This window comes from Rattus norvegicus, chromosome 7 (genome assembly GCF_021556685.1).
Source record: "Rattus norvegicus strain SHRSP/BbbUtx chromosome 7, alternate assembly SHRSP_T2T, whole genome shotgun sequence".
Classification (NCBI taxonomy): Eukaryota; Metazoa; Chordata; class Mammalia; order Rodentia; family Muridae; genus Rattus; species Rattus norvegicus.
The window spans coordinates 118,034,762-118,049,061 of record NC_141540.1 but is presented as its reverse complement, the minus strand read 5'-3'; the positions used below and the strand labels follow the sequence as shown (position 1 = coordinate 118,049,061).

Sequence of the window (14,300 nt, the reverse complement as noted above, 5' to 3'; positions counted from 1 at the left end):
GCCAGTACATACGGTCTCACTTTGTAGCCTTGGCTGGTCTGGAACTCACTCTGGAGACCAGGGTGCCCTCTAACCCACAGAGGTCTCTGTGTCTCTGCCTCCTGAGTTTTGAGATTAATGGCATGCACTGCCACACCCAGCCTACTCTTGGTTTCCTGATAAGTAGATATCCTTAATCTTAACTTTATTACAGTCTAATTCACTACTTTTTCTTTGGGTGCTAGTTTTGTGACTGTCTCAGAAATCTGTCCCCACTGTAAAACCAAGCTTTCTTTGGTTTTTCCTAAAAGTTCATTTTGTTTTTTTCAGCCTTCACATTTATAACATGGATGGTTTTATGTGTGGACGAGCGTAGGCTCAGGGGTCTCTTTCCATGCATATTGTAATCAGCACAATCTGTCGGTGAGAGCGCCTGCTCGCTGTCACAGGAAATCTGTGTGCCTCTCGTGCCCGAGTTCCGCTGAGCATGAGGCCATACCCTGTGTGCAGTGCCCATCTTCATCTCCACAGTGATGTCCCGTATATGGGCATCCTGGGTAGGGTCCAGACGCAGACATCAGTGAGGCCTGGGTGCTCAGTGTGTCCTCCAGCTTTATAGTTCTGGAAGCTCTCGTACACTACCCTGGCCCAGGGGCAATGCAGCATTAAGCACTTAGCCAGCAGGCTTTCCCTCTGTGCAAGAGAAGCCGGCTGGCCACTGAGACCACCTTGCTGGGAGTGGCTTCCCTGAGGAGTCTTGAGGCATGGGAATTGCTTTCCATTTGAGCCAGCTGTCTGTTGGGAGAGCAAGATGGGCTGTAATTCCATGTTTGTGGGGTGGGCCATCACTTGATACCTGAGTTTCCCATGAGTGCTTAGCCACTGTTTTTTCTCCCTAGTGTGGCCTCTTCCTGTCTGATACTGGAGGAGGCAACCTGATGGTCCTCTGACAACTGTTCACCTCAGCACTGAGGAAGCAGATGGCAATGTCACAGACACAGGATTATGAATGCAGAAGCCACCATGTCGATGAGCAGGAGCCTAGGATTCCTGGGTCGAGTACCAGGTAAGGAGACAACATCCACTCCGCATGAATTATCTAGGCTCTGGGGAAAATGAGGGAAACAGCCATACAGGGAAAAGGTAGTGTGACCCTGGGGTTTGGCTCACCAATGGTAGTTCTCCCCACCAGGCTGTCCAGGTACACTGCCTTCTCTCACTGTCCTCCCCTGTCTCTGTAGTCCAGTGTTCTCAGCACAGCCACTCATTGCAGCGATACCTACACAGCTGACAGAGGCCAGTTCATCTCCCTCAGAACTGGTGTTTGGGCTGCACATGTGAACCTGCCTATTTTCTCAGGCACTCTGGGCATCTGTCCATACAGATAGATACCAGTAGTCAGACCTCTTCCTTTCTATTTTTCTGATGTGTGGCTTTTTATCTGGAAATAATTCCACACTAACAGAAAAAAAGATGGTCCCAGAAATGTCCATGTGTTCTTGCTCTGACTTGTCAGCGTTGGTCACCCATCCTTGAGTCATCACCATCAGTCACCTGTCCTTTCTGAGTCACTTTGGGCAGGTCACAAGTATTCTGCCTAAGGCCTTCAGTGCTTGAGTGTGTGTCGGTCAGGTAACTCACATACCCAGGACACAGTCACTCATCAGATCTGATGCTGACACAGGCTTTGATCTCCTCTGCCACCCTCAGCTAGTTCTGCCTGCCTCTGCCTTCTCACCTTCCTTAGCCCTATCCAATCTAAGTGGTTTCCACGGCCTTCTCATGACTTTTATACCCTTAACCAATATAAAGGTAGTCTTTGTACTCAACTGATTAGAATACTTACCCAACATACACAAAACTTTACACTCTACATAAAATGGGCCTAGTGGTAGAGGGAGGTAATTCCAGTACTCAGGAAATAGAAGACTGGAAGATCAGAAGTTTAAGGCGTCTTCAGCTGCATAAAATGCTTGAAACCAGCCTGGGATACATGAGACTCTGTTTCAAAAACAAAAAACAGTGGATGGGAAATGACTCAGCAGTTAAGAGCACTGGCTACTCTTGCAGAGGACCAGGGTCTGTTCCTAGCACTCTCATGGCTACTCACAACCATCTGTAACTCCAGTTCCAAGGATTGCAAAACTGTCTTCTGGGCTCTGCAGGCATATTTAAACAAAATACCCATACACATTAAAAAACACAATTAATGAACAACAACAGGGCTTATGTGTACACCCACAGTAGTTTGCCAGCCCCTGACAGGACTCAGGCAAGGCCCTGCTGAGAGGGCCATGCTGTGCAGCTTCGATTTCAGGTCTTTGCTAGGAAAGCGAGATAAACCAGCATCCTGCACAGGACCCCACCATTCATCCTCACTCCTTTCTAATCTTTTATCAGTTCCCTGATCAGATTTTGTTGGTGATGGTTTGTTTTTTGCTCTGAGTCAAATGCAGGGCCTCATGGATGCCAAACAAACGCTTTAGTCTGAGTCACACCCCCAGTCCCACAGTGTGCCTATCAAGTTGGAGTCTATACTTGGGTGTGGTGTGAAGTATTGACCTGACTTTCAACTCTAAAGTGATTCTTTTTTTTTTTTTTTTTTTTTTTTTTTGCCTTTTCTTTGTATTTTTGTTTTGTTTGTTTGAGACAGGGTTTCTCTGTGTAGCCCTGGCTGTCTTGCAATGCACTCTGTAGACCAGGATGTCCTTGAATTCAGAGATCTGTCTGCCTCTACCCTCCAGTGCTGGGATTAAAACACCACAGCCCTGCACCACTATGGCTGGCTGTGACCCTGTTTCTTGTCACGTCATTATAATTGCTTTTCCCTTTTCTGAGACTTCATACTCTGTGTACATGCCCTGAAAGTTCTGAGGCACTGGGGTAATTGACCTAACCCATGTGTTTCCATTGACTTCTTTGGTTGGTTTTTTGAAATAGGCTCTCTCTGTGTAGCCCTGCCTGGCCTTGAACTCACAGACATTCACCTGCCTGTAGCTCCTGAGAGCTAGGTGTGTGTCACAATCGATCTTAAACATTATTGCCAAATAATCCTCTCCAGTTGAGTCAGTAGGAAGCTGCTGAACATTGTTACCTCCTGTTGCTTACAGGGTTGAGTCCTAGCTGGCTGTGAAGCACTGTGAGCAGCTCTCCAATAGCTAGCATTTTTCTTCCCTGCTTAACTCACTGTAGCATAACTATTATACACGACAGCAAGCTGTGCTGTTCTTAATTCAACCCCCACCCCGACTTACTCATAAGGCCTACACATATGTGACCACTTGCTGTGTCTCTCCCTTTCTTCAGGGTCCACATAGTCCATGGGGCTTCCCAGACTGGGCTCCCCATTTTTCTGAAGCTACTCACTGTGGACATCTTTAGATCACACCCACGCCTGGCTTTAGATGTCAGGTCCTGGGCTCCCCGCCCTCCTGTGCCTTTTATTCTCTGAGTATCGTGATTGAATGTTGCCCCCCAGGAGATGCCAAGAATGTTTCTAAAGGGCTGGGTTTCTGCCCACATGCACAGGAGTATGCTGCAAAGGGAATAAAACCCCATTCTTCGTGGAGAGAGAATCATTGAATCGCATTGATTTAAAAGGACTTTTTAAACAAAACTAAGACTCACTTTTTTTTTTAAGGGATTAAGAGATTGTTCTGTGCTTAATAGCTTTCTTTTGTCACTCAGGAAAATTCTTTGGAGAATACTGTAGCTCTGTTTTGGTAAAATCTAATATAGGTTAGGGAAAAGGTCGGTGAAGAGCAGTTGCCAGAGGAATGAGGTACCCTGAAGCCTCTCACAGCCTGCAGGCAACTACCTTCCTTTGGTGTCATCACTCTGGAAGGACTACACTGGGCAACTGGCACCTGCTGTGTTTGTCAGCAGCCACTAGTGTGCCACCAAGTCCTGCCCCGGATCTTCACACTCTGCTTATTAGTTACCATGTTAAAAGCCTTGCTTCCAGGGTTGGGGATTTAGCTCAGTGGTAGAGCGCTTGCCTAGCAAGCGCAAGGCCCTGGGTTCGGTCCCCAGCTCCGAAAAAAAGAAAAAAGAAAGAAAGAAAAAAAGCCTTGCTTCCCCTTCCTTGCCCTCTCACCTGTCAGCTTCTCTACCATAGCAGCTTCATTCATTCATCTAAAAGTTACCTCCACAGCCCTACTTCAGGAGCTCTGTGAAGCCAGTGCATGTCTGTCTTCATGTCTGTGCTTGGTTTTCCTTCTCTAGGTTCTGTCAGCAAATGTGTCTTAAAGTGCCAGCCAAGTTCTGAGGTGTCGTTGGCCAGAGTTGTCACTGCAAAGCTGGCGTCCACACCAATAAGAGCAGAGGGTATAATGAAGGATGCTCTGCTATGACCATGTACTTGTGTGCACCTGGAATACACTTACATGTCATGTGCTTCCGATGATGGATGGAGGGAGGGAATGTGAGCAGCCAGCTCTAGGAGCTGAGTTTACTGAGTATACGGAGAGGCTGAATGCTGTGCTCTCTGCTGCGAGTTTACTCTGAAGTCAGCCTGGCCATTACGGGTTCTAAGATTAAGATGACCCGATTACCAATCCTAGAAGTGTTTTCAGCTTCAGTCAGAGAGTAGCCAGGGCAGAAAGTACAGGAGAGCAGAGGGAGCCTGGCCATCTATCTGATGCTGGGAGCAAGCTCAAGGTACTGCTTACCTACAGTCATTGTTGGGGCCACAGGGACATGCACATGCCGGCTGCTACTCCTGCAGAGGTCCTGGCAGAAGGTAACTGTGCAGTCACTAGTGCTGAGGAACTTGGAATGGCTTCAGAAGCCACAGGAAGTAGTCGTGTATGCTGGCACTGTTGAGAGCGTCTCCTCTGGCCCAGTCAGGAAGGCTTTGGTAGCCTCAGTTTATAGTGAGGAGCCCAGAAGGGCTCATATTATGTAAGGTCAGGACTTTATGAATGGCGACCATGTGTAGGGGAACATGGAGTAAATGCAGACTATCGCTGGGGCAGAGGGAAGGGAACGGCCTGCAGCTGGCAGCCTGCAGAAGCTTGTGGCCCTAAGGTAGGGCAATGCATATAGTTCTCTTAGAATGTGGACATGTCACACCTTCTTAGACTTATCATGAGCCCATATCTACATATTCAGTCCCTCCCACTGTCCTAAGACGCTTAAATGAGCTAAGTCTTGACTGAGTCTCCAGGTTTCAGACATCTGGATGTACTTGGGAACATCCAGAGAGAAGAAACATCAACAGGCCTGAGTTTGTTAAGAGTCTTTGCCAAAGGCTACATGAGGCTAATTGCCATAGCCCTACATATGCAACTATATAAAATACCCTTACCCTTCAGTGCTGAGCTCAAATGACACCAATCAGTGTTGGAGGGTTCCTTGCTGTCCTATGTATCTGGGTCTGACTCAGAGAACCAAGGCCAAACAGCCCTGCTTCAGCTTTGAGAAGGTAGATTACCCTCACTCATAAGATATAAACAACATTTTAAAGTTTGAAGACAGCATGTGTGTGTGTGTGTGCGTGTGTGTGTGTGCATGTACACACACACACACACACACACACACACACACACACACACACACACACACACACACACACACATGAGCTTTTAGATTAACCCAACCTGACATTGCAGAAGTAGGGCAGAGGGAGGGCTTATTAAGTCTTCTACACCAGGATCTCCACAGGTGCATTGTCAGCACTTTCTCTCTGTCACTGTTCACCTGAGTGCCACCTCACCTGATGGTCTTATGTGTCAAGAGCTCATATGATGTATTCCTTGGATACACTGAGCAGTGACAGTTTAGAGAAGGACTAGGCAGGCATTATATAGAATGTTCCTTTGTTCTGCTTCAGTATTTTTCTTGTGGTCAGCTGGAGTCAGAATTGTTTGGGTAGAATGACCTCATCATGTCAATCGTACAAGCTTTCAACATGACCTGTTGAAGTGCATATCACCCTTGACCCTTGGCCAAAGCATGCTGTCTCATTGTGAAGACTCCCTTTCCCTTCAGTACTATGGGAAAGAGCACACATGTCTGAGGGGTGGAAGTTGTGTGTCCCTTCCTGGAAGATGGTGAGGCAACCCACACATGTTGTCTGGGCTTCTGCAGATGTGTCAGTTCTCCACCAACATCACTCTCAATTCATGTCACTCAAGCTGACCAGGGCCCGTGTGTGTGTGTGTGTGTGTGTGTGTGTGTGCGCGTGTATTTTATGTTTTGCACACACATGTATGCATGTGAGCATTCTCACAAGGGCACATATGGTAGCCAGAAGTGGACATGAGGTTTTCTTCTCTATCAATCACTCTTTGTTTTATTCTAGTGAATCAGTATGGTGCTTTGAGTGAGAAATGTCTCCGTTGGAACCATGTATTTGGACACTTGGTCTGCCATTGATAGTACTGCTTGGGGAAGTTATGAAAACTTTAGAAAATGGAGTTCCTGTGTGTCACTGGAACCAACTTAAAAGTTCCTACCGTCTCTTCACTTCCTGCTTCCTTTCTGTTCATCACCAGCTCCTGCTCCTGCTTCCATGCCCTGCCTTTCCGCTATGATGCCCTCTCTTCTTTAAGTTGCTTTGGTCATAGTATCTTATCACAGCAACAGAAAAATAATTACTACAGAGAGGACCTCTCTGTGAACCTGGAGGTAGGCTGCCAGTCAGCAATCCCAGTTATCCCTCTCTTCTCCACCCCACAGCACTGGGGTTACAGGCACAGTGTGGCCATTCCTGTCCTTAAATGAGCGTTGGAGTTTTAAACTCAGGCCCCCCTGCTTTTGCAACAAAACTCTTCTACCCACTGTGCCCTGAGCCTCCACTCTCTGACTGGTTTATCTCATTGCTGTGCTGTTGTGTACCATGTGCCATCTCTGGAGTCATACACTTTAGGCTCGCAACTGCACGTATGTATCAGAGAGCATGTCATAGAAGCTACCCTGTGACTGTGACAAGTAAGCAGGGTGAGGCTTCTGGATGGTGGCATCCAACTGGGCCCTAGGTGACTCTGCTCTCACCCTTCAGTAAGCATTTCTGGCCTCTCACTAGGTTGTTTCCCTGGACAGTAGACTTGTCTGCTTCTGGCCAGCCCAGGGGTTAACATTACTAGATTCCTGTGGCCCCTTCATCTGGCTGTAAGCAGATTTCATCTGACAAGTTGCCAGACAGTCTTCCTCTTCCCATTCCCCATGCCCAGCCTGGCATCAGCTTGTGAGTTGCTTTGGGCTCCTGATCCTGGGAGCGAGGCCCAGCCTCCTGCTCTGTTGTCAAGTTAGTTGTCAGTGTGTCTATTGTGCAAGACATGTGCAGCTTATGCATGCCCTGCCACCACGGTCTCTGGCCTCACTGGAGTTTGCCAGGAACCTCAGTATGGGCAGCTGTCCTCACTACATCCAGCCCCTTTTTATGGCCACTGTGATGACTTCTGCTTTTACCCAGGGTCCTGCCTCTGTGTGCTATGTGCCCTGACTGGGGTCATAACTTCTCCTTAATGTCAGTTCAGGAACCTGTAATGGTTCCTATGCCCTCTTGTCCCAGCTACAATCTCCTGCAGCAGAACAGTGGCACCAGGACTTTGACATACTGAGTTTCCAGGACCATCTGATGGTGGCTACCCCATAGCATGTTGGTACCTTTCAGTTTTGGGTTTACATTTTACTGCATTCCACTGTTCCTGGCCATGACAAGTACCTTTTACCTGGAGGCTTCAGTGCTGGAAGTTTGTGGTGCTTTTTTTTTTTTTTTTTTTTTGGTTTTTTTTTTTTTTTTTTTTTTTCGGAGCTGGGGATCGAACCCAGGGCCTTGCGCTTCCTAGGTAAGCGCTCTACCACTGAGCTAAATCCCCAGCCCTTTTGTGGTGCTTTTTAATCTTCTAGAAAGTTCAGGCCATGTTTTAAATATATTTATATCTGCTGGTTCCCCTCTTCTTCTAGATGCCGTGACTGGTACATTAGTCCCTGACCACACACCACCCCACTCACTACTGCACCATGTCTTCTCACTAGTTTGCTCTGAGTCCATTCTCTCTTTTTTATGAATTTGCACTTTGTTCCAGCTTCACTTCTGTTACAGAGAAAAATACCCTGACAGAAAGCAACTTAGGCCCAGAGTGGTAGCCCAGGCCTTTGACCCCAGAGGCGGGTGTTTGTAGTGAGGTCAGGCAGGAGCTGGAAAGACCTAGTCCTATTCCATCCATAGTCCAGGCGAAGGAGACGGCTGCACGAATGCTCACTTGCTCTGCTTGTCTTAGCTACACACCTCTCCTCTGCCTCTGCCCAGGAAACGTGCTTTCACCCACACTGAGCTAGATTTTAACTTCATTAACACAATCTCCCACCCCAGACATGCCTGCCCGCAGGCCAACCCAGACAACTCATTCTTGAGACTCTTCCCTGGTGACTGGATTGTGTCCAGTTAACAATTAGAATAAAACTGTCATCCTATCTTTAATCCCAAGCAGAGGGAGAGGCAAGGCCAACCAGAGCCACACAGGGAGACTCTATCTCAAAGTCCAGCCTCAACTACCCTCCAGAGAACAACAAGAAACCCTCAAACTTAAATCCATATAGCACATTCACCCCAGTGATTGATTGGTTGATCATGGCATCATACTACCCCATCTGGCCTTAAACTTTGGACTAAGCACCCGGCTAAGCCACAGGTGTGTGACACTGCTTTCAGATCCTGTAACAACACACTTTTAAGAGTCCTAAGTCTCTTCTGAGGACCAAGGCAAACCCCTAACTGTAGCCCCCATGGAAAAGCAAAAGCAAAAAGCAGATCTTATACGTCCAACATACAATGGAGGGAGGAAATTACCATTACCATTACAAAGGTAGGAGGGAAGGGGCCACAGTGAGGAACTCTGGACCAAAGCAAGACTGAAACCCAGCAGGGTAAACTGCAGATGTTGTCATTCTGTGTGTGATGTCAAAGGGCTTGATGCCCTGCCCTTCCAGAAGTGAGTTGACTGTGGCTCACTTCCTTCCCTGAGCTGCTTACACTCGCTGCCTTTGGCAATCTTGATGTCTCCAGCTCAGTCCAGCCTTTGCGTTCACAGCTTCACACAGTGGCCTCTCAGGGCTTCCATGCAAAAACTCCATACTACACATCTGACCTCAGTGGCTCTCCTTAACCTTGGAGAAAGATTCAACAACTACTTTGTCATTACTCTAAAAGGAAACACTGCCCTGCCCAAGCTCTGCCCATCTCCTCTGAGTGCCTGGGCCACTACATCTCCATAAGCTTTGATTTGCTGTTGCTTTTTAGGACCAGAAAATTCTGCAGGCCTTTCCTGTAAGTTGCAGGGGTATGAGGACACCACCCCTCACACCATTTCACATCATGCCTGTCTCTCCTGGTGCTAATTTTCTCCTTCATCTGCATGTTTTGTTTTTGTCTGTCTGTCTGTTTTTTGTCCTGGTTGTTCATTCATTGTAGACCTGAATAAGATTGATCACTAATAACCATGTGGCAGAGTTGATTAAGCTGTCTTGCAAGCTCCTCAGTCAAGGGAATTGGTGCACCACTTTTCAACTTAACTTAAGACAATTTTTTAGAACAAGTACAGAAGGCAGCTACATTCTTTGCCAGATACCACAAGAATAGTCTCTCCCCCAGTTGCTGATATTTTCCCCTCTGAAATTCTTGAGCTGGGTTTCAGTGGTCCACAGTGCTCTCATCACTACTCTCTCCAAGCTCCTACTAGATGGCCTGTTAAGCCACCCCACCACCCCAACCAGTTTCCTAGTCTAGAGGCTTCCACAGTCCCCCCATAACAGCATGGCCAGGCCTGTCACAACAAAGCCCACTGCTATCTCAGTTACTCTTTAATTGCTGTGAAGCGAGCTCATGGCCAAAGCAACTACAGAAGAAAGGCTTTATTGGGAGTTTGCAGTTCCAGAGGGTGAGTCTATGACCATCATGGAAAGGAATATGGTGGCAGGCTGGCAGGCATGGAGCTGAAACAGTAGCTGAGAGCTAACGTATACCCTGACCCACAAGCATGAAGGAGCTATGGGGAGGACACACTAACTGGAAATTTTGTGGGCTTTTGAGATCTCAAAGTTCACCCACAACATAAAGTCTACACTCTGAATCTTTCCCAAATCGATCCACTAACCGGGGACCCATCATTCAAACATGAGCCCCTGGGGACCATTCTCATTCAAACCATCACAATGTATGTGGCTAAGAACATGAGAGCTCTGCATTATATCTCAAGTATAGAGCTTCTGTGGGAAAAGAGAGGGAGTCAGGCCAGTGTGCTGACCCAGTACACAAAGAAAGAGGCTTCACAAGTGAACTGCAGAAGCAGATCCAGAGATGCCAGCATTGGAAAGCTAGGTGTACAGTACTTCAGTTGAAGGGAATGGGAGCTGGAGGATAAGGCCTCAGAGAGCACTGGGAGAGAGCTGAACAGGCATCAGCAGTCGGACATAGCCAAAGAAGAGTGTGCTGAGAGCCTGCAGTACACAGGCCTTAGACCTGGATCGATGATACCTCTTGGACAGATGTCAGCGCCATAGAGATGTCTTTGTTCTCACACCAGTCGGTAGTATTAATTCAGATTTTGCAAAGATAGGAGCAGAGTTTGTATGGAAGTTGGCAGGCCATGAGGAATTAAAAATAGGTTAAGAATAGCCCAGAGTGGGGTTGGGGATTTAGCTCAGTGGTAGAGCGCTTGCCTAGGAAGCGCAAGGCCCTGGGTTCGGTCCCCAGCTCCGGAAAAAAAGAACCCAAAAAAAAAAAAAAAAAGAATAGCCCAGAGCTAGGGTTAGCAGGTAAAGGTGCCTGCTGCCCAGCCTTTGGGGACCCACAGTAGGATGGAGTCAGCTCCTACAGGTTGTCCTCTCCCTTCCAGACACACACCCAAATAAGCATCTCTATACGCAGACACCAAGTAAACAGGAGTGCAGTTTTATAAGTTTTAAAAAGAATTAGCTAAGAGCTGGGTGCAGTGGCATTCAGCTGTAATGCCAGGTGCTCGGGAGGTCGGAGCAGCAGGACTATGACTTTAAGGCTAGCTCAGACTGCAGAGTAAATCTCTTTTTGAAAGGAAGTGGGAAAAGCTGAGGGGTAGATAGCTCAGGGGCAGAAGAAATACCTGCTTACTACATGCAAAGCGGGGGGGGGGGTCTTCTCTCACTGAGAAAGTTTAAAAAAAAAAAAAAGGGGGCAAGGAAGAGCAGTAACCAAAGCAGGAATGGAGGAGAGAGTGCCAGGGAGTTTGAAAACAGTTTTTTACAAGATTGTTCATTTTCTTAAGCTCCCTGACAGGGGCACATGCTGAGGCAGAGGCAAGATCGGAAGGGTCTCACACAGAAATGCTCACTTGTAAAGCTGTTCTTGTCTGTCATGGACGCAATGATACTGTTTAGCAAGATGAAATGTCACAAGCAAACAAAATCAGTCCAGGCTGATCCAAGACCTCAGTATAAATGGGAACATTATAAAGGTTTGGGAAGTCAATTTATAAGAAAATATGCTTGACCTACAAGGAGAACAGAAACCAGAAAGAAATAGAGAAGCCATGAGGGAAGGATTTATAAATCCAACTCACTAAGATTAAAACTTGTTTTCTTTACAAAACAAAAGAGAATAAACAGACAAGTTACAGAGTCAGTCCTGGTGAGCCGCCATTGACAGGTGTCTGTGAGAACAAGTGTCTGAAGTAGCTCATGTGGGTCAGCAAGGGAAACAACACTGTGCATCCTGTGGGCTGTTCAGAAACTTGAGGAAAGTTTGACATTAGTAATCACACACAAAAAAAGAAGAAAACCACAGATGTGGAAGTATTGGTTCCAATTTAGTTTATTTTCACATGTTTGAAATTTTTTTATTATAAAGTCTGAAAAAAAAGATCAGATCATTTTAAAAATAAGAGGGAGACCGAAGGAAAGGGCTTGGTCTAGCTCTGCTGGGAAGTGAGGGCATGAGTTCAAATCCTCTCCACTCATATAAAAGCTGCACTCAGCACTGTGTTCCTCTAACCCAGCACTGTGCACAGGGAGACAAGTGGACTCCCCACGCTCACTGGACAGTCTAGCCAAAACAGCTCAGTCCAGGTTTGCTGAGAGACCCTACCTCAGGTAAGCTGAAGACGTGACTGAGGACAGCCTCGCGGTGCAGACACAATCCAATCTTCACGTACGTGCGCAGACACAGACAGACAGATAGACAGACAGACAGACAGACAACTGGAGAGGGCAGAGGGAAAACCGTAGTAGTCCTACTATTCCTATACAACCTCTTTCCTTTATTTTTAATTTGTTTATGTGTATGTGTGTTTTGCCTGCATGTGTGTATGAACACCACAGAGGTCAGAGTCAGACGTCAGGTCCCCTGGAACTGGAGTGACAAACAGTTGTGAGCTGCCATGTGGGTGCTGGGACCAAAGCTGGGTCCTCTGCAAGAGCAACAAGTGCGTTAACTACTGAGCCATCTCTCCACCCACCTCTTAACTTTTTGCTTTCCTGTCTGATGATTTCCCACAGAACTGTATAGGTACAAACAGTTATGTGTCATTCCAAACAAGGCTGTACAGTTTCTTTATCTATTATGACTGTGGCAGGCCTTCCCTGACACTCACTTTGTATTTATATTAAACATCTACAGAGCCAGGTGCCACGGTTCATGCCTGTAATCTTACCATTTGAGAAGCTTAGGCAGGAGGATCACTAAAAGTTTTTAGGTCATCCTGGCTATAGAATCAGACCTATATTAAAGAGGGTAGGGGGACTTGCCCAGAACACCACCGTGCCCTAATTTGGGGGAGTGGGGACAGAAGAGATGGTTCAGTGGTTAAGAATGAGTAATGCTCATCTGGAGTTTGGTTCCCAGAACTCATAGTACTGGCTTAAACAACAGCTATAACTGCAGCTCTAGATGAGACTTCTGCCCCCTTCTGGCCAGAGCATTGTACACATACACACATACTCATGCATAAATAGAAATAAACCATAAATTATCAAAAACTTGGAAGCAATCTTTTTTTTTCTTTTTTCTTTTCTTTTTTTTTTTTTTTTGGAGCTGGGGACTGAACCCAGGGCCTTGCACTTTCTAGGCAAGCGCTCTACCGCTGAGCTAAATCCCCAACCCCGGAAGCAATCTTTAAACATGCATCCTGACATCAAACATACTTGTATTCGAGAATATGGCCTTGTATGAATGATTCACCTCTTTATAAACAAAAAGGATTGCAGGGCTGCGGGCTGAGGACCAGGCAGGGGCAGTAGTTTGTAGCCCTGCTGCCCTGAGGTTTCCTAGGCAATAACATCAGATACAGGAGCACTCAGCAGCTAGTGGAAGCCCCTGTACAGTAACGTGAGAGCCAAGCTCTTGGTTGATGCTTTTTTTTTTTTTTTTTTTTGGTTCTTTTTTTCGGAGCTGGGGACCGAACCCAGGGCCTTGCGCTTCCTAGGTAAGCGCTCTACCACTGAGCTAAATCCTCAGCCCCTTGGTTGATGCTTTTGTCCCTCTACAGGTTGGAGTGGGTGGAGATCATTGAGCCGCGCACGCGCGAACGTATGTATGCCAACCTGGTCACCGGGGAGTGCGTGTGGGACCCACCAGCGGGCGTGCGCATCAAGCGCACCAGTGAGGACCAGTGGTGGGAGCTCTTCGACCCCAATACATCACGCTTCTACTACTACAGTGCTGCTTCGCAGCGCACCGTGTGGCATCGCCCACAGAACTGCGACATCATTCCGCTGGCCAAACTGCAGACGCTGAAACAGAACACTGAGTCTCCGCGTGCCTCTGCAGACAGCAGCCCAGGGAGGGGCAGTCGAGATGGTAGCACGGGCTCCTCGCTGGAACCCGAGCCTGAAGAAAGGGCACAGGAGCTGCCAGTTCGTGGTGGGCGGGCGACAACCTTGGTCACTTCGAAGGAGGAGACTAGCAGGTGAGGAGGCCGGCGGGTTGGGGGAGGGGTACTTACTTAGAGGAGGGTGGGGCTGGGGTGGCAGAGTATAGCACGCAGCTTTCAAGACTGTTAGTTGTCCAGTTGATAGGGTTCTTTGCTGGACCAGGGTTATCAGGCAGGCCAGCCACCTCCCCTTTACTGATAGTGTCATTAGTCACATTCGGAAGTGTACAAAGCCTTGAGGAAGGTAGGTGAGTAAAGCCAGGTGAGGTGTGTCACACCAGTGATCTTAGCACCCGGGAGCTGGAGGCACTGGAGAACCAGGAGTCTGAGGCCAGCCTATGTTTAAGTGAGACCCTGACTCAGAATACCAGGGGTGGGGGGGAGGGGAGAAAGGTGCTAAGGAGAAAAGCTAGACATCTGGGGCTCTGCTGTCCTTTTGCAGAGGGCGGCTGGTACACCTCAGTGGGCTATGTC

General features: G+C 47.6%; 1 protein-coding gene across 6 annotated transcripts in view; it reads left to right on the top strand.

The window, feature by feature from the left end:
- Arhgap39 (Rho GTPase activating protein 39) overlaps nt 1-14,300 on the top strand; it is a 92,833-nt gene that overhangs the window by 50,880 nt on the left and 27,653 nt on the right. For all 6 annotated transcript variants that reach the window (XR_015624354.1, XR_015624353.1, XM_087558732.1 and 3 more), the window contains 2 exon segments: nt 879-1,045; nt 13,443-13,862. Coding sequence is in view for 4 of the 6 variants with exons in the window: in XM_087558732.1 (XP_087414858.1) it covers nt 960-1,045; nt 13,443-13,862 (506 nt within the window). In the remaining 2 variants the exon portion in view is untranslated.